The following is a 24,416-nucleotide window of genomic DNA, read 5'->3' as shown; positions in this document are numbered from 1 at the left end:
ATGTCAGCAGGCCTGAGGCACCACGGATACCACAAGGTCAGCGACACTGAAATAAGGTTTTTACATATTGTTAGATTTTTAATTTATTCGGTTGAAAGTAGGATCTTTTCTACTGATTTCTTTTTAAAAACCCATGGTCTGGTTTTAATTGGAAACATTCACCTTGGTTAAGTCCCAGCACATGGAGGGAAGGTTAGCAAAATGACTAGCGGAATTTCGGTCTGTCCAGCATCTGTCAGAACAAACTTCTGGCCGGCTAATTTGCCTCACTGATGGGCTTGATAGAGAAGAAAAGAAGCAAGACTTTTAGGATAAGTAGCAAAACCTAAAAAAGCTCTTCCCGTTACCTTTTAAAGACCAATGAACAGGACAGACAGTAACATGTCAGTGTGGCCTGAAGGACACTCATTAGAATTTCTGATTCCAAGGTTACCACAGCGAAAGCAACGCAGATTTTGAGAAAAGACACTTAACTGTCCACGTTAATAAATAAGGTGAACAACCCCTCAGGTCTAAGTTTCAAGTACGAAAGCAATGTTTTTCCACTTCTGCTTTGAGGAATAGGCTGCTGGTGGTCCAGAGTCCCTGGTTTGAAGCAGGGCACAGATATCAACCGCGCCCCAAGTTATCCCTGAAGCTGGTGTGTCAGCTTATCACCTGGACAAGCTGTCAAATAGGGACATGCTATGGACAGGCTAAGCCTTTCTAAGAACAGCTGGGTAATGAAAATCTAAATTCAGAAGTAGCCACTAACTTATGAGCATTAAAAAAAAAAAAAAGAAAAACCTGTCTAGTTTGGGGGGGAAATCACTTAAAATGCTGTTGTTCTTAACACAGTTGTGCTATTGTCTGAAGGTTGAGTCTGCAAATCCCCATATTGTCAGAACACTGGGAAGAATCTCTAGGAACAATAGGCTTGCCCTCCCAGGGAGAGTATCAAAGAATAAGTAAAAATCTCCCTTGTTTTCCAGAGATGGCTAAGCACTTGCCTCACGGCTTCCTGAGATGCCCATGCTTCTACAGCTAACAATTTTGTGTACTGTGTATTTCTAAAAATTTCTAAATTCCATTTAAGGAAAAAGCCTAATCCTTTCCTTCTCAATGTGTTCGCTTACCCTGAACAGTGACAACATGCTAATACTGTGAGGTTCCCTTTGCTGCACCCTTTTAGAGCCTGTATTTGCAGGGAACTCTTGCGTCTCCCCTGCTTTCCTGGGCTTTGACCTGCACAGACCCCTCTCGGTCAGGGTGGACGCTCCCCGGCAGCCTTCATATTCATACAATCAAAGTGATAAAGAGGAAAATTCCAATTCCATCCTCAATATGCATTCTAAGCAAGGATAACACTAGAACAAAAAGATCGTTTTTATAGACTGCTATAACCATATGATAGCTTTGGCATTGATTGGCCTTACAATGAATTAGGGACCTTGGAATTAGGGACTGATGGGTGATATATCTGAACTGCTAGTCCTATCACATATATATATATATATATGTGTGTGTGTGTGTGTGAGATATATATATATACATATATATGTATATATATATGTGGCAATTTACAGTTTGAAATATGCTTTCACATGAATTATCTGATACACATAAATCTGAGAGGCAGGCGTTACCCATATATTCTATGACAAGAAAACAGAAGTTCAGAGAAACCACATGACTCAGTACAGGTCACACAGCCAGGGAGAAACCCAAATGGAATTCCCACGGGAGAAACCCCACACTCAGGACCTCTGTAAATGCGGCGACCCCCACACCTAGGTGCACAGCTCTTTGCAAACATGGGTGAAGGGCAGCGTTTTACCGAGAAGTGCAGGGTGGGTTCCCACTGAAAGGATCAACACACAGCCATTGTAGTTCTGCATGTAACGGGTTTTGTGGCGATAACCAGGAGCTGATTCAGTGTTTCCACTCAACTGCTAGCAATTTTATCCCCAAACTGCTCACTATGTCTAGGTAAGCATCATCTATTCTAGCACATGAGAAATTAGTGGTATTCAGCCGTTATTAAAATATTTTGTGTCATTTTAAGTAGAGGTAGCCCACAGAGCATCAGAACCGGGGAGGAGCCAGGACAGGACCGGAGAGTGGAGCCTGAGTGCTGGCTCGGCTGGGCAGCAGTGGTCAGCAGGCGCCCGCCCGGCTGGGCTTCCTCCACCACAGGATGCGGTGGTGAGGGCTCCCTAAAACACCACACCTGAGGCCCCAGGCCTGGAGCTGGCCAGGGCAGGCTTTCTACATGGCTCAGTGTCCATTTCTCTTCCTTTAACAATATTTAAAAAAGAATGAATATTTGTAGAAATAATATAATATGTAAAATGCTTCCGAAGAGAGTAGGAATTGATCTAGTCATACTTACTAAGTATTACTGTTTGGATCAGAAAACATTAGACTTTGAACTGAATCAACTTCCTATGATTTAGAAGTATTTAGACAAAGCCTTTACAGAGCCCAACATATTGCTCCAGGCAAGATCTAATCTGGTTTCCTACTGGCTGTGCTACCAGGCCAAGTTATGTAGTTTCTCAGGTTCTTTGTCTTTAAAATGTGGATCGCACCTGCTTTCAGGTTTGTGTGCCTCGGATAAGGTCACTGCCCCAGGAATATTAATATTTTTATTTAGAAGAGAGTATTCAAAGTACAAGGACTTCTACACTATGAATTTTCTTCATTAATACTAAGCTCATCTGTGTACAAAAATATGTATTCCTCTTCCTATTTAGAAATCTTTTTTTATTTTGTAAAAATAGGAAGTATTATTTCATTTTTCCATAAATATTTTCTATAAATGGAGGAGTTCTATAAATGGGTTTAAGTTTCGCACTGGGGAACTCTTTTCATAACTTTGAAGGATGTGGTCTCTAAACTTTATTAATTCCATTACTCTCCTTTAGTATTCATTTTAAGAGGACTTTGGCTTCTCCTAAATGTCATTCAAGAAAATTTCTGAAGATTGAGATGAGGCTGTAAATACTAAAAGTACTAAAAGTATTTTTCCTCCTTCTGATATATTTTCCATACTTTCATTTACTATCTCATCTCCACAGTACTCGACTTAAAAGCTGATCTTCCACGTTCTTACTTGTTTGTGCTAAAATAAGGTAACAGATGTGAAAGTACTTTGAAAGTTTAAAAGCTCTATATGCATTAAGGTATTATGAACGTGAGTGCAACATTCATTTATTAGGCGTATGGAAAGAGGGGAACATTTCAGAATTTCTGAGCTAATGTGTCCAATTTAGACTTATAGGCTTGAAAAGCTATGTTTTACGCATAATGGGAAACCCATTGTTTAGATGTGTTTACATCATTAATCTTAGTGGGTTAAAAAATGCCATTAGTACTAAACTCAATTTTGTTTCTCACATATTCATTTAAGACAATTTAAGGCAGAATATTGCTCTTATCAGAATAAAGCAAACAACAACCACAATATTTGCAAACCCCTGGTATTCCAAGACAGGTATTTTTAATATTGGTTTACATTGAAAACAAGTAATTAAACACCACTCTAGTGTTACTTTTTAAAAAATATCGACCAACAAATGAATTAATATGTGGAATAGACATTAAATTTATCTCAATTTAACTCTCAGCATTGGTTTTCCAAGTTAAGCAAAGCATTTCCAAACATCTGTGGAGCAGACCTTAAGAAGCCAAAACTCCTATAAATTACTGCAGCTACCAAGAGCCTACGGCTGGACTTCCAGATCACTCTGGTGGGGGCTCAGACAAGCCGGAAGCACTAGGGCATTTTCTGAAAACATGGGTCTGTCTTGGTGATTCTGTTTAACTGTGCCTTCCTTTCTTTTAGCCACAGGAAAGAAACCCTGAAGACGGACTTCAGTGACTTAGCAAGAAACAGACTGGTTAGGCAAGCAGTCACCAGACTACAGTAAGCCTCCCGGGAGGAACCCACGGGAGAGAGCGGCTGGGACTGGGCTCCTGGTGGGAAGGAGGTGTAACCAGCTGGCTGCTTGCTCCCTGGGGTTTTAATTGCTAATGCAAGTCTTCAGGAAGACTCGGCTTTATCGGCTAAGCGCGTAAGTTTGAGGGAGTACATAGGTTTTAGAAAGCAAGTGAATTTTAAAAATTATCAAAGCAAATGACCAAAAAGAAAAAGAGAAGAAAAATCGATGGAGTGGTGGGATGGCAGCAGAATCACATAAATAAAACTGTTCAACAAGAAAATTATCGAGCATTTAATACCCGGACAGGTCAGAGCTTTGAAATGGCACTGCTTTGAAGAGATGTAAGTGTTTATTTCTCCATGAGTTTTTGGCATTTCTGGATCAGGAAACACTCTTAAAGCCAACAAGTAAAAGGCTGTAATTAACATAGCCTAAAGAGTTGCAATCCCAGAATCCCTTTTTCCTATTGATCAGATTTCTGTAGTGCCATCTCCTATTTTCTCTGTAGCAAAAGTGCTGTATTGAACAGCAGGATTTTAGAAAGCTCTTAATAAGCTCCTGGTTGCTGACAAAGGCCTATGTCTATGATCAGTCATTTGATCACTGTAAGCAGTACACGTGAGGTGAAGAATCACCTTCACACAGACCCTCCATAGCTCACCACATCCCACCCATCTGCTTATCTATCCCCCTTCCTGCCTTTGAGCCTTTCTCACCTGGTCAGATACAAATTCATTCAATTTCCTCAAGGGTAAGACAATTCCTGAACATGGTGCATTCTGATTCGTGAGATAAGAAAAATATCTAGGCTATTCCAAAGGTACTACTGCCCCAGCTTATGTATCTCATAAAGGGAGGGAGCGAGCAATCTCACTAGACTACCTCCGAGTGTGCGTATCTAGGAGAAAGAGTAATTTCCTCTTTCAAAAAACTGGAATATGTGGAGAAATTTCATAAATTATATGAGCAGCTGAGAGGGATGATTCTGTTCCTGAAGTCAGCTCAATCAATAATAGCTAATGTTCATCAATGTATGATCCTTCCTTACCCAGAGAAGGGTTCAGAAAGGACCTTGTTTGTTGTAATACATAAAGACTACATGGTTCAAGGTCAAAATGTACCATGTCTCTGAAATGTTCTCATTAGAGAGATTTAAGCACATATGCAATTCACAAATCCTAACAAGTAGCAGGAAATATATGAACAGCTTGAAGAAAAAAGCTTTCAGAGTCTTTATTTAAAAGAACATCAGTGAAAACAGTAATAAGGATTAAAAGACAATACTTAACAAGAGAGAAAGGGAAAAATTATTCTTTTCTTCTCTCTCCTTCATTTTCCATCTCCCTTCAATAAAGGATTCTCAATAATCCCAACATTACCATTCCCTGCACAAAGAACTCTGAGGACAATTCAGAATTGAGAGTGCGAAAATGAGACACCATATATCAAGGCTTTTCTTCCTGGGGCATTTGCAGGCAGAATAGCCATGGCTTCCAGAACATTATCTTCACATTTTTCTTTTGTGAGTGGCAGCATAGAATGTTTACCAAAGGCTTTAAAAACAGAATCTCACCAAACAGTTGAGAAAAATATTTAACAACCACGGTGAAGCAATTATAGTCAAATTTTCACCTAGAGATTTTCATCTTAGGTGTGGGAGGCAGAGAGAAACCTCTTAACACATCAGTCTAAAACTAGAATGAGGCTGGAAAGAGTTGAATCTGCCAATCATTGTCAACAAATACATATTTTTGAATCTCAGAGGTAAATGGCACGGCCAACTGTCCATCTGAACGTGCTTTTACAAACGGCGCCACCTTTTGGTGATGGCTGACTCAAGTTTCTGAGCAGCCACGTGAGGACAGGCCAGACACGGACATGCGTACCAAAACATGGAAAGGTCCAAGCATGACGATCTCTCTTTTCCGTTATCTGTGTCGGGCAGCATCATCATTTTCAGCTACTGAAGGTGACAACACGAGATGATGTAACTAGTCCCAACAGTAAAATTCTATACAAATGTGTAAACTTGGGAGGAAATTAACAACATCATTGGAGTTAATACTTCCCTCTGATTTCTGCCTTGTCATCTAGCCAATTTACATTTTATAATCTAGAATTGTATTATTCATTTTCATTATGATTTGATTCTTGCCCAGTAATTATTCCCTTTAGGGCCAAGCTTTTCAGGATGCAATGAGATTGGACATAATTTCGTTAGTAGGAATGAATAACAAGAACCTATGCATACCTTCCATTCCCAAGAAGGTCTGATTCAGTCTAGTTCACGCAAGCAGGGAATGAAAGCCATGGCATAAAACGGTAAAATTCCAGCTGGTGTGGACCAGAGGCATCATTAGCTATTGGTCAGCATCAGAAAGCATTACTTGATATGGGTGAAAGGCAAAAACGTCACAGAGGCTTTTAACACCTTACCTGGGCCATCTGCCTCTCCAGTTTTGATCGGGGAATATCATCAAAGTAGTTTTCATTTCTTCTCCTCCTTGCATCGCCCTGCATGATAATGTGAGGAACGTCTAGGGAGCCACCAGTGGTGTAAGTGCTTTGGCTAAGTGATGGAGACAACTGAGGAGGAGTGTGATTACCACTGGGTTCCTGAATGGAAATACATCACGAAGTAAATACCACGTTTTTGCGGCTAAGCTTTGGTTGCAAAATTGTGAAATACTGACAAGACAAACGGTGGGGCTGGGGACTCATTTTTGAATCAACTGCCAAGGAATGGATGACGCGCCACCATTTTATGAATGGTGTGATCTAGTCAATACTTTTCCCCCTAAGGCTTTCAGGCCAAACGCTTCAAGTGTGAACAATCAGCTGTTTTCTTACGTCAGCAAAGTGGGTGATCTCAGGGGAGAGGCCACAGATGTCGGGCAGCCTGGACACTGTCCCGCGTGTTTAGAAGGGAGAGTCCTCGCCGTGGCAGATGCCACAACGAGGGAGCTCAAATGGGAATGGCAGGGCTTGATCCTCCCTCCAGGAGTGGTCTGGCAGTCAGGTGGGGCGCCGGACACAGGAGGGACAGGGAGCAGGTCACATGTGCAGACAGCAGCGGGATGCATACAAGGATTTTCAGTGGCAAAGGTGACTCAGAAGTAAGACAAGGGGTGGCTTACAGCTGGGTTCTAGTGTTTGTGAGAGAGAGGAGGGTTGGAGGTGCTGGCTCCCAGGCCTGCCCTAGACTTTCAGGACCTCCTTTGACGAATTAAAGTTCTGCACTTTTTCTTGGGAATTGCTGTTTGTTGTTCTCCTAAATGTCTTCTGAGGAAGTCAGAGGGACGGGTTCAGGAGCGGAAGGAAAGAAGGTCAAGTAAGGGGCAGGGAATGGTCATTTTTGGGTGGTTCAACTGCCGGTGCCTACATCTCTCTCCCCTCTGGTGTAGCTGAACAAAGGCAAGGCAATAATTCCTTTCTAGCCTCATTTTGCTCCCAATTTATTTGAAGTTCCTCTTATTGAGGGAGAAAATAGGTCCCCTTTCTACTCACTATCCCCAAAGCCCTCAACTAGCTTCCAAATGTCCCAGGGTATCCCATTTGCCTCAATAATCACTTTTCCTCCCGGAGCCAATTCTCTTGGACGTCCCGAAATCTTTGTGCATCTTCTTCTGTAAAAGTGAATCAGACTCAACTTGTAACAGCTCCCCCCCGGCCGACCCTCTGCTTGGCGGCGGTAATGCTGTTGGCTGAAATTCCCTGGTAAGTGGCATTCTACCGCATCTCACTGCTGGCACTTCTGTCTACGTGCCACGCTGTGCTCATCGTTTATTATCACCGCTTTTTCTGACACTTGCAGAAAGGGAATCAGGAGCAAGCAAGTGCAGGACTAAATAAAGAGAACAGAGCTGGGACTCCCCAACGGCTCCTGGAGATCCCAGCTTTCTGGATGAATTTTAGAGAAGTTCCTATAGGACTTGTGAAACCCACCAACTGCTGGCTGCTCCTCCCGCCCCATTCTGCCTATTGTTGCCTGTTATTCTTTCTTTCCACTCTTTCCTCCTTGCCTTCCTCCCCTCTCCCCCACCTAAGGCTTCTCTTTAGTTTTGCTAACCCTTAATTCTAAAACAGAGCTGAAATAGTTTCTTAAATAAAGTTCCAGCTTCTCTGTCCTTAATTTATGAAGTGGGTAAAACTGGGAAATATTGACTTCTTAAAAAGCAGAAGACCCTAGGGTTAATTTTAAATTGATCTTTACTTAACTGTGGTCTCTGAATGATTTTCTTTCTGTGGGTTTGAGAAGTTTGACAGAAATCTCATTTCCTCTCTCTCGGTGTAGATGGGAGTGTGGGATGCAGTAGTGGGAGGGGTTCTTTAAGGTGGAGGTTTGTCTGATGTGTACCTAAACCTCAAAAACATATATTTAACCAAAAAAGAAAAAAAATTTGTATTACAAAACACAATCAGAAGTGAGATTGTTTTTTTTACGGTAAGGTAAGCTATGTGGAAAACAGCCTGTACTTCCTGATTCATTGCTTCAGTCATTTCATTATATGGCCCAGAATAAATTTTGTGTTTACGAGTGGAGAAGAAAATGAATATACTGAGCACTTACCCTGAGGGTGATGGACCGAGGGGGCTTCTGTGGTGGATCCTCGTGAAGCCTGTCTCCCAGAGACGCCAAAATACGTTTCCTGTGGCCAATCAAATTGATTTTTAAAACCTGAAACGAACATACATTTGGGTTAAATATTTCATTTGAGAAAATTGTGTTATGTCCTAAAAGATGAAGGAATGAAAGGAGGCTTATGCAAAGCTACCTCTACACCGTGACAGATGTGTGAGATCACTATGAACCTTCGAGTCCTGAGAGAAATAACCAGAGACAGTCTCGAGCAGCAGAGAAGTGGGGGTAGGAAGAAAACGCGGAACTGGTGCCCCTTCTATGCAGGCTGCCCGAGGGTCCCGTCCTTCACCCAGCGGCCGCAAGACCTTTCAAAAAGCACAAGTCTTCTCCTTAACCAGCTGAACTCTCCCACAGCTTGCCACTGCGTTTAGAATAAAACCCGAGTCCTGACCTGGCCGCAAGGTGCCACAGGGCTGGTTGCCTGCCGTCTGTCTCTGTGTCCCTGCCTCCCTCCCCGCCATTCAGGACGCTCGGTCACGCTGGCCTTCTCCATTTCGTTCCATACGCATTCTCGCCTTGGGGTCTCTACCACTGCTTGTCCATCTGCCTAGAACACTGGCCCTGAGATTGTCACAGGACGCCTTCTCGTTCCTCTGCTCAGTTGTCTCCTCACAGAGGCCTCCCCACATGTCCTCACTAAAAGCATCGAGCCCTCAACCCCATCATGCTCTACCTGTGCTCCTATTTTTATCACTCTCTGAAATACCTTTATTTACAGGGTAGTGTTTACGTGCCCCTCTCCCCCAGGTAGCTTCCTGAGAGCAGGGCCGTGGTGCGTCTTTATTGCTTACTTCCCCAACTCCTAAAGCAAAGCCTGAAATAACAGGGGCTCAGTGAGGAGTAAAGAATGAATGTTAATATAGGTACAAGTAGCAAAGGAGGGTTATAATCAAGCACTGCCTACTTGGGGGACTCACAGCCTCCCTAGGATGGGATTTTAAGTTCTGACAGTGCTGCAAAGGGCACCTTGTAGAAGAGATGATAAAGAGAACAATATTTGAAAGGAGCCTCAGTTCCTACCCTTCCGGGAGCTTTGTGTATGCTGCCCCTTTCAATCTTCCCTCCACCTGATCTGGAAGGGGCCCTTCTTGCTTTATAGATGAGGAGACGGCGGGTCAGTCAGAGTGGTGAACTGCCTATCCAGGAGCCAGCACGAGCTGGCTCTGGGATTTGAATCAGGTTTGCTGATTTCAAAGCTTGTTCTACTCCAAGGTAAACTGCAAAGTTTGGGCAGATCTCCAAATATTAATATAACATGTAAATGCATTCACAAGAAATGTATTTACCCCGCCCCTGCCCACATGCCATTCCAGGATATAGCAACTATTGTGGGGTAACTAGTTCCCAAAGTATACTACCCATTGGGTAAATGATTTCAAAAGTTTCTCTCTTTTCAAGGGGCAGGGGTGAACATTTCCTTGGGCATTTCATCTTATGCTAACATTGAATTTTTATTTGCCTCTTTGTCAATTAGCTTGTTGACTTTTCTGCCAGAATTTCTTTAGATTTTAAACTAGCACTTAAACTGTCCACATGCACCACATCCCAGTGATTTTATAAACCTTTGTCCTCCCAGGCTGACGAATCCTAATCTTCACCGTTTGTTTTCATAGCACAGGTCCTCTTTCCCTTAGATCGTTAGTTCGCGTTCTCTGTACCACCTCCTACCCTAGCACAACTGCTTCAGGTTTGCTGAAAACATTGCTCACAATATTCCACGTAAAGTGAACCACGGCTTTACATTTGAACAAGATACTATTTTCTGCTTTTAATTCCCTTTTTAAATGCCCCTTGTAACCACTTTTGATTTCTGGCTGGCCTCCTAGCTACTGTAGGAATGACGAGGAACAAAAACATACACTGACCGTAAAACCTCTTAATTTTGTTACAGCTGATAGTTCAAAGCCCTTTAATCTTGGGAAGATGGTTTGAATTATTTCTCCCTAAATTTCTTATCGTACAGTTGTCCACGCAGAAGCCCATCTGCAGCCCGCCTGCCCACTCACACGGCCCTGTGAGTTCTTTCCACATTTACATTAGTCAGCCTGGCATTCCACTACCTGGAGGAGCCTGGCAGTTTTTGCAAATCTGGAATTTCACCATAAACTCCTTCTTTCGATGATTTACAAATATACTAAGCAATGTGATCCTAGTGCTGCTTACTTGAAGGCAATGCTGTTTATATGACCCAGATAAATGCCTTTGTATTCTTGCATTGTTTCTTCTTTTTTTTTTTAAGCATAAAGATCAAAGAATTCCCTCATTTCAGAAAAATATATTTCCCTTTTCAAATGTATGTTGTATTTCTAAAAACATTACACTTTCTTATTCTTGTTACTTTGCCGAAGGCTTCTATTGGAGATACTGGTAAATTCTTTCCATAAAACCTCCACTGCCTTTCTCCCAGTAGGTGATTGGATCTGATGCTGACGGTGCTAAGTTCTGCTAAGAAATGCTTTTTAGAGTAATAAAGACATTAAAAATTATTTTGACATGTAATGGACACTAAACAACAAATAACTGGTAAAACTGAGCTGGTGTAACTTCTGTTGCTACTTCTGGTTTACAGTCTCACAACTCAGTCGTAGCCAAGTGACCTGACTCCTCTGGTCTCTATTTTCTCACCCATAATGTGAGAAAGTTCATGCCAATCTCAAATGTTGTTGGGAAGATGAAGAATGAAATTGTGAGAATAACCAGCAGAGTTTACAGCACAGAGAAGATGCAACCTGGCTGGTGTGCTTATTCCAGCTAACAGACCCAAAGGATGCACAGAAATCATGACCCAGAAAAACAGAGACTTGGTCATCTTCATGGCTAATCACATCAAACAAATGTGCTGGTGTTCTGCAAGAAAAGACATGGTTAACCTTGGAAAAGCCCTCGTTGAAGTGACAGGTACTGATGGGAATGGATCTAGTTTCTAGCTATAAGTTTAACCCTACACCTAATCTAGAAGAACGTATGCTGTCCTTCCATGCACACCATTTAATTTGCGACAGGAGGTACGCTGAGCCATTTGCTGGAGCCCCAGTGCTGTCTCCTCCACAGGACTACCCCAAGGGGGATGGAAGGGTGGATAGATAGAAAAAATGAAAAGATTAACACAGAGCAATGATACATATGAAGAACATTTGGGTAGCTCCTTATTTATTAGAAATGATCACATATCATAGAAGATAATGATAAGTATTACTAAACATTTGCTATGTTCTAGTTCTATGTTCTAATTGTGCTAGAAACTGTGTCAAATGCATTATATACGGGTATAAATGTCTTGTTTAATCTTTACAATAACATCATCATTCCTATTTTAGAAATGCAAACCCGGAGACTCAGGAATACTGGGTGCCTCGTCTGTGGTCACATTGAGAACGGGTCATGGTGAGGACTGCACCTGATACTTAGCCTGCTCTTTCCCACCCACCATGCCTTCCTCTTGGCATTAACCTCGGTAACTTCAGCTACACTACTGTTTATACCGTTAGGATGTGCCTTAAGATGGTGCTTTTTATTTTGAGTTGTTATGTTCAGAACATTTAAACTGGGTCTTCATCATCTGAGAGACATTAAAATAAGAGTTTCAGTTTTGGACGAGGCTTATAGCAATGCGAAAGCCAGAACGAAAGAGCTCAGGAAGGTACCCTGCAGAATTCCCTGTGAAATGCATAGACCAGTATCCCCCGCTTTTTGAAAAGTTTACTTTGCACCATTTTGCTTTCATGACAGGCCTATGGTCGTTCGTCCTGTTGCTAACTAAAAGAAACCTGAGGAGGATTTTTACTTTTACCTAAAAAAGTGAAAATCAAAAATGGTGTTTGTTTTGCAGGGAGCTGTTACAGAGGCAGCGTATGCCCTCTGAGCATCCGCGAGCAGCCCCGCCAAGCCCCTTTCCGGGGAACCACACTCAGCACCTTGGCATCAACCCACCACAGCTTTGAACTCTGTGAGCATCTGTGCTTTATCGCCATTTATTTTGCGCATGTGTTATTAGTAAGATGTGTCTTAAGGTAATTTCTTCTTTGATTGGAGCCATTTCGGCTTAAGAAAGTTTTCATAGGCGTGCTCTACTTTCAGATAGTGGGGGACACCTGTGTAGACAAAGACCCGGAAGTCCTCATCAACCCAGGAGTCAATACCAGTTGGCTAACAGTAGAGTGGTAGGGAAGGTGACATTTGGCTTCAAAACTTCCAACTCAACAACATGGAATCCAATCAGCAAGACAATTAGAGAGTGTTTTCCAAAGAAAGACAGCTGTTACGGAGAAGTCAAGTCCAAAGGCAGTCGGGTTTGCCTTGAGTGAGAGCAGCTTAACATTTGACCATCGCTGCCACCATTGTAAGTGACAGGGAGGCAGTGAAATCCTACCACCCCAGGCACCGTGACTGATGACTGGTCGGTTTACAAACATTTAGTTTTCAAAAAGCTGGGGGGAGGGAGGAGGAAAGCCAGAGCAATGGTTACTGTGGTAGAGAAAAGATCTGCACGGTTTTCATTACTGTGTGGGTGAAAGCTAACTGCATGTACAAGGAGCCCAATGGGAAGAACAGGTAAAGCAATGGTAGTATATTGGGGATGTAGTTATTCTAAGATATTGACACAATTCAGTTCACCTCAAAAAAACAACTGAATTTCTGTCACAAATTATTTGGAGAACTCAAAAGGGAAACTTAGAGAGATTGAGCACAAATAACTACACTGTCAAACCATTAACTAAGCAAAAATTATTATACACATGAGCATAAGAATATGGTTCCAACTGGCCAGTTCTGATAGGTAAGAGATGAAAGTGAGTGCATGTTTTCTTAATGGTTTTTACTACAACTATCATGAGAAATGTGGGTCAACGGCAAGGAACATTACTGAAACAGCATGGGCCAGCCGCATATTGGTATCCATTCATCAGAATAGTAGCTACCTCTACCAGTTTTCTGCAGTGTCAATTAAATGGAAGAACGGCAGAAACCCCACTGCATATTCCAGCAAAAGGAGAATGACTGTGCTGAGTGCCAATGCTATAGTATTATGTCTCTGGGTTTAGCTGTGGGAACTGTGCTAGACAATACCATGACATTACCCTTGCACCAAATAGGTCACATTGGAACAGCAACACTGAAAGTCAGTGTACCTAGACTTCTTTTTTTCCTTTCAAAATTTAATGTGCTATAAATGAAACGTTAAATTTAAGGTGATGTAAATTAACCATGTTTTTTTCTTCATCTGCTTTTTAAAAATTAAACAACGTTTTGGTTATAATAACAATACTACTTTCCCATGGTAGAGACAGAAAATACAGAAAAACAAATAAGAGAGCAAGGTATCCACGGGCTATTTGCATTTAGGAATATTTCCTTTCATTTTGTCCCCGTGATTATGCTTTGTAGCGGTCATATTGTCAATACAATTTTCACCTTACTTTTTTCACCCAATATTAAAGCTAAAGAGCTTTCCTACATATTCAACTCTCAGTAGACATTTTAAGTATCTCCACAGTACCATATTATTGCTTTAGAGAAGCATGTCCTAATTCACTAATCATTCCCTTATTGTTGGAAATTTAGTTTGTGATTCTCTTCTGGATGTCAAACATTGCATGTCATTAAAAAGTCCTATCCTCTGACAATTTCCACTTTCACTGCCATATTTGCTTAGACGCGATACGAAAAACACCAATGAAAACCCCAAGAATGCACATGAGTCACAAAGGAAAGTCATGTCTCTAGGTTCCGCATGAAATCTCAATGTGTTTATTACCGGCTGGACCAAGTCCTCCAGGGAAAATGGCAAATCCACATAATCTTCCTCAGTGTCACATTCTGCATTTGTTCTATTCTGGAGTTTGGATTTAGCTGACAGACGTGAAATAACACATGTAGCTGGAGTCCCCCAGAGACCACACGGGCAGCACTGCTGAGCACACGCGCCATTCCAGTGATCATGGCACATCCTCTTCATTTCTGCATTTTTGGTTAGAGAGCGATTTTTACTTTGTTTCACTTTAAATGGTCTTTAGGATGAAACAGCTTCATCTGCATTTGGAATCTCCCTTCCATTTTAAGGGGGTAGACTGTCCCCTCCTTTTCCCTTTCTAGCTACTTGCCAACTGAGGACGGCAGCTCCCACGCAAGTCTAGACAGCTTGTCTGGCTTCCGAGTGGCCTCTTCCAACAAAACTGCAAGTGTTCTGAGGATTTCTGGTCGTTCGGAGTGCCCACACGGACGTCGAGGTGGAAGTTTAAATGCTTTGCTCTCAGCTGCAGGACTAAAAATGCAATTAAATGGGAAAGATTTTCCCCCTCCTGGTTATATCTAAACACTTCCCACCTGAGAGCATCCAGGCAAAAGTGCCAACGTGTGATCCAATTTCTACTCCCACAATTCCAGGAACCTGCACTTGAAATGGCATCTGATTTCCGACTGTGACATTTTCTCTCTTATTTCTTGGACTGTAATACTCCATGTCTGGCAATAGTATGGTGGAGAGAAGGGCCTCTGAAACAGACGGTCACGATATTTGTTTTATCTTTCACTCTTCTAGCTAAGTGATCTCTTACACCTTTGCGTTGTGATGTTAAAGGGTCAATGATAATCTCATTCAATAAACATTTATTGAAGGTCTTTCACATATTACCATTGTGCTGTGCAATTTGTGAGCCACAAAGAAGAAAATATATTCAGTTCTCCAGGGCTCTCAATCTAGTAGTTGGAAAAAATATTTTCAAACTGTGTGTGTACACTTATATATTTCTATCTATTCTGTATCCTTATCCATCCTTTCTTCTTTCCTTCCTTCCATCCATCCATCTAAATATATATGTCCACACAGCCTACCAAAACTAAAAGAGATTTCTGTAGATTGAATAAGAATGACTATAAAGCTGTTACGAAATTATAAAGCCCTAAACTAAGGCATTATTTCTCTTTTAAGTATATGGGAAACTTAAAACTTTCTTACTCTATCCTTGAATAACCCTAACTGCAAAATTTTAAATTCTATCTTTGTTATGTAAATGTGTGATTTTATGGATGTCTCTGCATAGATTTTAGATTAAGAACCATACCTTTCACTTATCCAGCCCTCTCTGCTGTTACTTAAAATTCCTTCTACTCCAGTCAGTCTCCTCCATGTCTCCAGCGGTATCATGGACATCTTTCTGGCCCACATATACGACACCTTTGCATGTTCTAGAGTCTTTGCTCCTCTTTTCATTAGACTCTTGCAAGCATGAAATCAAGATCCACCTAAAGCCTTTCTTGCTCGCCCTGGACTGCAGCAACATCTTTCTTTGAACTGCTCTAGTATTTGACCAGGCTGTAAGCTCTGGAAGGTCAGGTACAGTGTCACTGCATCGTAGGGTCCCTCAGAGCATCTAACAGGTACATCTTCAAGGGGTATCCCTGAAATCTCAGACCTCATCCCTTATGCATACAAAACAAATGATATAGGGGAGATGTCTCTGAAAGGCACAGAGGAAAAGAAAAGAACGCCCACACCCTAATTCTTTCTCTTTTGGTTCTCAGGAGTTTTTTATTCCTCCTGAGTTTTAGGGCCTTGATTCCTTTACACAGTCTTGCTGTGGGTGATGTAAAACTTCCCTACATCCCACCATCTGTAACTCCTTCCCTTTACCTCGACTACTTCAAGAAAAAAAATCATTATGACTAGATTTTCCAAATTTTCTTTTCCTTCTGCTATGACTTTTCAATGAAACTGCTACTAAATAATCAGCAAGTAATAGTTCGCATGACAGATGCCATCCAAATACACCTGTGTTAACCTATGGGAAGGAAAAGAGGTTCCAAGTTAGATAGCTCCAGAGAGAGCAAAGGGCAGTGGGAATGAGTAAGGGGGGAGGGCAACAGAGGGATGTGTATGTGCTGAGTATAGTCTGTTTCAATAAACAGGAAATACTAATTATGAAGAAATGAGAAAAATCTTTGATGGAAAGAGAGACCTTAATTGTATAATTGCATCTGAGCATTTAAGAGTTCTGGAGGTAGAAAGCCTTCTTTTGTAATCAAGGAGAATCTTAGGTTTATTTGTAAAGCTCTCTGAATTACCTCTTGATGAAGGTACTAATTTTCTGATTATATTTTCACATAAACATTACTCTGGAAGATCAAAAAAAATATAAACCAACCAACCAATCAGTTCCTAACCGATTTCCCTGTAAGTTACTTTTAAGTACAGCTTGCTGCAAATTTGGTTTTCTTAAGGAAAATTTGGTTTGCATTGCTCAATAACCCAATCATAGGGATTACTTAAGGAAAATTTTGTTACAAAAGAAAATGGGAAATATGTGTTATATCCCACATCTGAAGTTATTCTTGGAAATGTGATGATGGGCTAATGACATTTAAAATCTGCAATCTCTTTGCACCATTATTGATACATAAAAATGCTCTGCAAATCCTAGCCAGGTAGCTCAGTTGGTTAGAGCGTCATCCTGATACACCAAGGTTACAGGTTCGATCCCCAGTTAGGGCACATACAAGAATCAACCAGTGAATGCATAAATAAGTGGAACAAACTGATGTTTCTTTCTCTCTCTCTCTCTCTCTAAAATCAATAAATATTTAACAAAATGCTCTGCAGCTTCAGAAGTAAAGAGGCCTCAGTTTTACTTATATTTTGCTAACCACACAGGTTATTTATTATTATTGAGGGTTTTTTCCAACTTATTTCCTTTCATTTTTGAGATCATAAAACTTAGGATCATTATATTGTACAACCGGGGCACCACTAACGTAAACAAAATTAACAAAATTCATTATTAACATGTCTATATATTATAAATTAAACTGAAATATGCAAAATACATACATATACACATATTTACAAGGAGACGGTTTAAGACAAACAATCTTAAGAGACAATCCTAGGTAAGTGAGGGCCTGATTATTCAGTGTTTGGATCATAAATGGTCTCTTTTTCTGCTCTTTTGCTGCCTCCTTGCTGTTTAGCTACTTTAATGGCACATAACATCCTTGATCAGAGGGTAGGAGAGGGAGATAGGCAATGAATTCAAACAATTCTTTTTTTTTCCTTCTTTTTGCCAGCAGTTCTGATAAAAGAATGTGGTGTGGGAGGAGGTAAAAATCTATCTAAAACTAGCTAAAATTAAGGTTTAAAAATCTGTGTATTTTACTATCCTAGAAAGTTACTACTGCTCCTTAGAACTGGGTGTTAGTGTACTTTGGCCAGTGTGTGGAGGAAGAAAGGATGCGAAGGCCTTAAGAAAGTATTTCTAAGGAAAGCGGATACTGCTGTTAGTCCCAAGGACAGGCTCAAGACGAGGAAGCAGGGAGATAGATTTTTTAATAATCCCTGTTCTTCCATTATTCCCCCAACCCTCGTTGGCTATCCACTTCCTTATCTCTTGGAGAATTACAAAACAATAAAACTAGGACTCCACGATACCCATCAGAATGGCTAAAATGGAAAAGACTGACAATGCCAAGTGGTGGTGCGGGTGGGAAGCAACTGGAACCCTCATATTACTAGTGGGAATGTAAAATGATAACCTAGTTTTTGAAGTATTGCCAATATCTCACATTATGACCCAGTTTCTGACCATACGACCCAGCAAATCCACTCCTAGTTAGCAACTCAAGAAATGAAAACACATATCCACCAAAGATCGGTAAATGAATATTCAAATAGCATTATTCATAACATCTGATATCTGGAAACAATCCAAATGTCCCATCAGCCGGTGAATAGATAACTGTAGTATATTCAATGCAATGGACTGCAGACACACGCTACAGCAGAACAAAGCCGGACACATAAAGTTACATGTTATATGATCCCACTTACATGATGTCTCTAGAAACTATAAAACTCTATCTAGAGAAAGCAGATGAGATGACTGGTGGCCAAGGGTAGGCAGGGGAGTGAAGACTGACTGCAACAGCCATCAGGAAACTTTTTAGGGGAATGGAAATGTTCCGAAACCAGATTGGATAACTGTAAGTTTACTAAAACTCATTGAACCGTATACTTAAAATGGGTGATTTTGTGATCTGGGATCATACTGCAATAAAACTGTTAAAAATGAATAATGTTGGGAGAAAGCACCCAGTGTTCAGTATTCAGTAAGTGTAGCATGAATAAGGCCATTCCTGAAGGCTCTAACTCAGGCTGCTCCAGACAGAAACCACTGTCCTCCTGAACCGCGCCCTTTACCAGCTGGACTAAAGGGTGGGCAAAGCAGAAACTGCAGGGTGTCCGGTATATTTCAAGGAAAACATGACTCACAGGGAAGCTTTGCTCTGGCTGCCTCGTGTTGTTTAGCTATAAGTTCATGGGTGAGTAGGATATTCTCTATTATATGTGTACAATAAATTAGGACCTATGGCTTCGCATATGTATTTTTGAGTCTTAGTCCTCCTAGCCATGACACTTTGGTAAAATGTCTATGCTTTCTAAATGCTTACAGCAAAGGGCTTGTGAATGTCTGAAAGGGGTGCAGGGACCCCAGGGAGCCAACGTGGGTTCTACAGGGGTAATGAATGGGTGGTAAGGAGATTTCCACAAGCACTAGAGAATAAGGTTGCATTCTGAGCACTAATCATGTCAACAGAGTGAATGGAGACAGAATGACTTTCTGGCCCAAAGAGAGCCAACGAAACAGACTGGCAATTTGACAATAGTTTAATCAGTGATACTGAAATCCAGCTAAACAGCAAAGGTAAGTGTCAGGGTGGGGTGGGCCTGGAAGCAAGAGTGGAGGGCAGATTTAGGCAATGAAACAATGGATACAAGAATTAGAAAGCCAAGTGCTGGCAGTGTTGATGGGAGAGGGAGCTTGAATCTGGAGTAGGTAAGCTCTTTGATCACTGAAGAGGTATCCCTGCCATTGGGTGCAGGCTATTTCTCTAGTCCTTGTATAGATCCAAATGAGACATCCTTGAAAATTCTCTTTCCTCCTATATCCTGTGCATGAGGAAGCGGCAACCCCAGAATCAATTTCCTAAGACCAGGAATGGAAGTGCTGAAGATGGAGGGCGGGGGGAGCCCTTGGTAACAGTTAGAGAATTCTTCCCACCCTTCAAAAAGAAGATTGAAAATCTTTTTTTTTCTTTTACTGATCCTAGAGAGAGAAGGAGGGAGGGAGAAAGAGAGGAAGAGAAACATCGATGTGAGAGAGAAACATCAGTTGCCTCTTGTACATGCCCTGACTGGGGACCGAACCCGTAACCTAGGCACGTGCCCTGATCAGGAATCAAATCCATGACCTTTTGGTTTGTGGGATGACACCCAACCAATCGAGCCACACCAGCCAGTGCCAGATTGAAAAATTTTTTAAATAAAATATTTATTGATTGATTTTAGAGAGAGAGGGAGGGAGGAAAAAAAAAAGAGAAACATCGACTTGTTCCACTTACATACGCATTCATTGATTGATTGCCCTGACTGGGTGTCGAATCTGCAACCTCAGTGTACTGGGATGATGCTCTTAATCAACTTTACTACCTGGCCAGGGCCCAGACTGGAAATCTTGATACCTTTTCTCTTATCAGTTAATTCAACACCACTGAGGCACAAGAATCTGCTCCGCAGGCACAGTGAGTAAGAGCAGGGCTGTGTCAGGGTGACTTGGCTGTGAGCCTTGACTCTGATACTTACTATGTATGACTTTGGGTCAATTATTTAACCTCTCTGAGCTTCACTTAACCCATCCAAAATAATGGGGTTAAAAAATAGTGTGTATACCGCTTCAGTGTTGGGATTAAATGAGATACATGAAGAACACTTAGCACAGTGCCTAGCACAACATGAGTCTCAATAAACGGGAATTCATCCAGTTTTTTAAGCCCAGTTCTCTGTACTGGAAGGGCTGAGCCCACTGCACATCAAAGCCACAGCCTGAAACACTTCAGCAACAGGCCGGCTGCTTTTTCTTGGGCAACAACCCTGGTGCCATCAGCCACTCTTCTTTACAAACTTCAGTGGTCTCATTAAAAATAAGTTTTTGCTGTACTCTATTTCCTTATTTTTGACAGGGTTATTAGTATGAGGTTGACAGACCAGGAGAATGCCATATAGTCTTTGATTCCGATAAAGCACTCGATGACGTCTTTCATTATCTATAACATGGGGGACTCTAAGAGAGAAAAATTAAGTGGAATCTCAGCTGGTTGTCCATCAACACCCAAGAGACTTGATAAATGATGCTGTCGCAGCCTCTAAGGGGACCACTGATTGAATGCCACAGGGCTCTGCCTCTGGATTCTGCTCCATTCAATATTTTTATTAATGGCATCAAAGTAGACATAAGAGGAACATTTATCAGGTTTTTCAATGGCATAAAGCTGTGAAAGATATTAATACGGTAATAGGCCAAGGCAAAATTCAAAATCACTGCCCCCTCCCCTCCCCAGGTTGAAAGGCCACACTGACACCAAAAAGAAGTACCTTAAGAGGGATCAATGTAATGCCCTACATGAAGGCTCTGGAAGAAACCAGTTGTGCAAGTGCAATATAGGAGAAGATATGGCTTCGCCACAGTTCAAAGAAATATCTGAGTTTTTATTTTTAGTTGGACATGAGAAGAGGTTTAGTGGAAAGACCGCAAGGCTAAGGGTCAGAAGGGGCAGGGAACACATACGTATAACATGGCTTTTGAAAACAAATAATCTCATTTACCTTACCCTCAGTCTTAAAAATTGGTAATTATGTCTGTTTTAGAAAAGAATAAACTGAGGCTCAGGAATTTTAGAAACTTGCCAGAGTGGGTGACAGCAAGGATGTGAGTCCAGGTCTGACCTCCGAAATTCATGCTCTTTATGTTGGTCGCGGCCTGCTGCCATTCCTCCCCTAGAATGCTGTGAGGCTCCATTGAGACAATTTTTAACAGAAGTACCCAGCACAGTGCCGGACACACATCCTCTGTTCAAAAGTGGATGGTCTGGCCCTGACTGGTGTGGCTCAGTTGCTTGGACACCACCCCGCAAAACAGAGGTCGCCAGTTCGATTCCTGGCCAGGGTTCAGTTCCTGGCTGGGCGTGTGCAGGAGACAACCGATAGATGTTTCTCTCTCACTATCACTATTTCTTTCTCCCCCGCTTCTCCCCTCTCTAAAATAAATAAATAAGTAAATAAATAAATAGATAGATAGTGGCTGCTCAGTTCTCAGAGACACGTTTAGCTGTAAACTTGTGTGCTTATACCTAAATCACTGGTACTTTATCATAGTAGGAGACATGCAATTTATTCAAAGTCTTTCCAAGCTTATCCATTAATACAACTATCACAGAAATGATTGTCAATTTTTAACTGTTCCTTTCACTCTTATACCATTATCCCAAAGTGCTTCATTCCAGAAGAGAAAGATCTGGCCAGGAAAAAGGCAGTGGGAAATTGGAGGGCAATCTGAACTCTGTCAGCCAGTAATGATTCCCAGATAATGAAAACTTTTTTCTTAAATTAAAGTAATTCACAAGGGCTGCATTAGTGAATTAAAGTTGCATATTTACATGATAAAACCTCAATTACCTTTAGATAATGAGATGGTGTGTTACGTAACCTTGGTATAATGATATGCATGTAGAATGTACAAAATTTTCACTTAATTCAATGATTTAATTAGTATGTTTTATGGTTAAACACTTTTTCCTCATTGTTGTTGGAGTCCTTGCTGAAATTCTTCTTAAATATGTACATATGTTATATATAAAATGCTTTATATATACTACATAACATTTGGAATTTTTCCTAACTATGTATATATTTAGAAATATAACATACAAATCTATAAAAATATATATTTAGGAAGAATTCCAAATATTATACTGTATATAATATATATTCTCCCTAGGTATATATAGAGCCAGAATAGAATATATAAATATTTAGGAAGAATTATAAATATTATATATAATACTTAACATATATGTACTATAATCTCTATATATCTAATATATACATGTAAACACTTTTTTCCCTTCCCCTCCCTACATGCTGTATACTAATGCCCCCTAATTCTTTCCTGGGTAGTTGGAGTCCTGCCCATGTTCTGTGAAGACCGTTAGTCCCTGGGCCACAGTATCTCTGCCAAAGGCGGCTGAGAAAGGCACTGTGGCCCCACCACCAACCCAGAAGGTTGTGGTCTTATCAATAAATAAGGAGCAGCTGTCTGTCATAGCCTCTTGCATTAAAAGCATGGGATGCCAACATTAGCCTGGGTGAGTGAGTGGGTTGCCCTGGGCAGCGGACGAGCCGAGAACCTCTGCAGTAAACTTACTCATGAGCTTTGCCTTCTTCTAGGAACATCCTTCATGTCTTCTCTATCAGGTGAACCCTACTCACCTCTCAATAATTCAAGACAGAGTTCAATGATCACATCTGTGAAAGATGAAACTTCTACCAACACCCTTGTCGTCCATCCCCTGCCACCTATGAGACTGTGCTAAAGCCAGGTGTTTGCATGTTTCCTCTAAAGTCTTCTTGTAAACATGTAAAAAAAACAAGCTTTATCTCTTTACATTTCTAGCATGTAGTATGTCAGAAGATGGCTCAAAACTAAACTCAAGCAGCTCTGGCCAGGTGGCTCAGTTGGTTGGAGTGTCACCCTATATACCAAAAGGCTGGGGGTTTGATTTCTGGTTAGGGCACATCCCTACATTGCAGGTTCAATCCCTGGTCAGGGCGCATGCAGGAGGCAACTGATCAATGCTTCTCCTTCACACCGATGTTTTCTCTGTCTCTTTCTCTTCCCCTCTAATACCAATAAATATATCCTTAGGTGATGATTAAAAAAAAACAACTTAAAACCGAAGCAGACAAAACAAAGAAATCTTCAAAAAACAATCGCAAGAGACCTTTCAAATGACAGTATCAATTTAGTCATACTCCAACAACAACAAAAAAATCTACTTAGCACACTACGAAAAAATGAGGTATATTAATTTTGTATCAGGTTTGCAAGCTTGTCGATCAACTTCATGGGCTCAAAACAAAAAAGTGAAATGAAGGACAATGCTTCTCAAAAATTAGATGCTGAACAATCACATGGAAAAGTAATATTCCCTACTTGCAAACTGAACTATCACATGGAAAAGTAATATTCCCTACTTGCAAAAGCAATTCAATAAAATAACAGGGCTCCAATGAAAACAAGCAGTAAACAATGTTTTTGTATTTGGAAGAAAATAAGGTTTAATATGCAATTGTAACTAAACTCATTACCTACATGTAATGTCATTTGCACAGTGAGAAATCATTCATTTTTACTTCAAGATAATTGTAATACTAAGCTAGACAGAAAAACAGATGATGAAAAAGTGGTAATTTATTCTTATATTGCACCAGAATGATGAAAATATGGGGCATATCATTAATTAATATGTTATTCACGTAGCAGGCACTTGATATCCATGAAATGCATAATTAATAATGAAAATGCCACAGTATTAATATCATACTTTGATTACACCAAATTTTTCCCACCCATGCTTCAATTAAATCTTCCTGAAATTTCTGGTTTAACCTTTATGGGACTCAAGTAATTTGTGAAGAAATAAAAAAGATGAAGAATTTAAATGCCGAGGTTTACTTCCAATATATGAAAAAATGATTGTTTGCCAATTAGAAGTATTTTAATCTCAACTTTTAAAGAAATTTACTAGCACTGTTTCAGGCCAAACGTTGAGAGTTCATATTTCAATTCCTTGAGATAAGAGTAGCTTCCCTTTCCCCAGCATTTCTTGTTTTTATTTAGTAGGTTTAATCTCTTCTCTCATCAAGGTTCATAAAAAATGATATTTATATCTCACGAACATGGACAGAATGTGTTGAAGGCTCCCTGCGGAAAAACCGTGAGCAGAGGTAAAAATCAGTGCAGAAC

At 40.8% G+C, this 24,416-nt stretch overlaps 1 protein-coding gene across 6 annotated transcripts in view; it reads right to left on the bottom strand.

Annotated features, from left to right (window-relative positions):
* ANKS1B (ankyrin repeat and sterile alpha motif domain containing 1B) overlaps positions 1 to 24,416 on the bottom strand; it is an 811,229-nt gene that overhangs the window by 64,763 nt on the left and 722,050 nt on the right. For all 6 annotated transcript variants that reach the window (XM_054574655.1, XM_054574656.1, XM_054574657.1 and 3 more), the window contains 2 exons: positions 8,494 to 8,601; positions 6,360 to 6,539 (listed from right to left, as the gene is read on the bottom strand). In XM_054574655.1, the coding sequence (XP_054430630.1) occupies positions 6,360 to 6,539; positions 8,494 to 8,601 (288 nt within the window). The remainder of the gene's footprint in view (positions 1 to 6,359; positions 6,540 to 8,493; positions 8,602 to 24,416) is intronic.

This window comes from Pteronotus mesoamericanus, unplaced genomic scaffold (assembly GCF_021234165.1).
Source record: "Pteronotus mesoamericanus isolate MK-2021 breed Mesoamerican mustached bat unplaced genomic scaffold, CSHL_Meso_final contig_263, whole genome shotgun sequence".
Classification (NCBI taxonomy): Eukaryota; Metazoa; Chordata; class Mammalia; order Chiroptera; family Mormoopidae; genus Pteronotus; species Pteronotus mesoamericanus.
The sequence above is the reverse complement of the archived record's forward strand: the minus strand, read 5'-3'. Positions and strand labels throughout refer to the sequence as shown.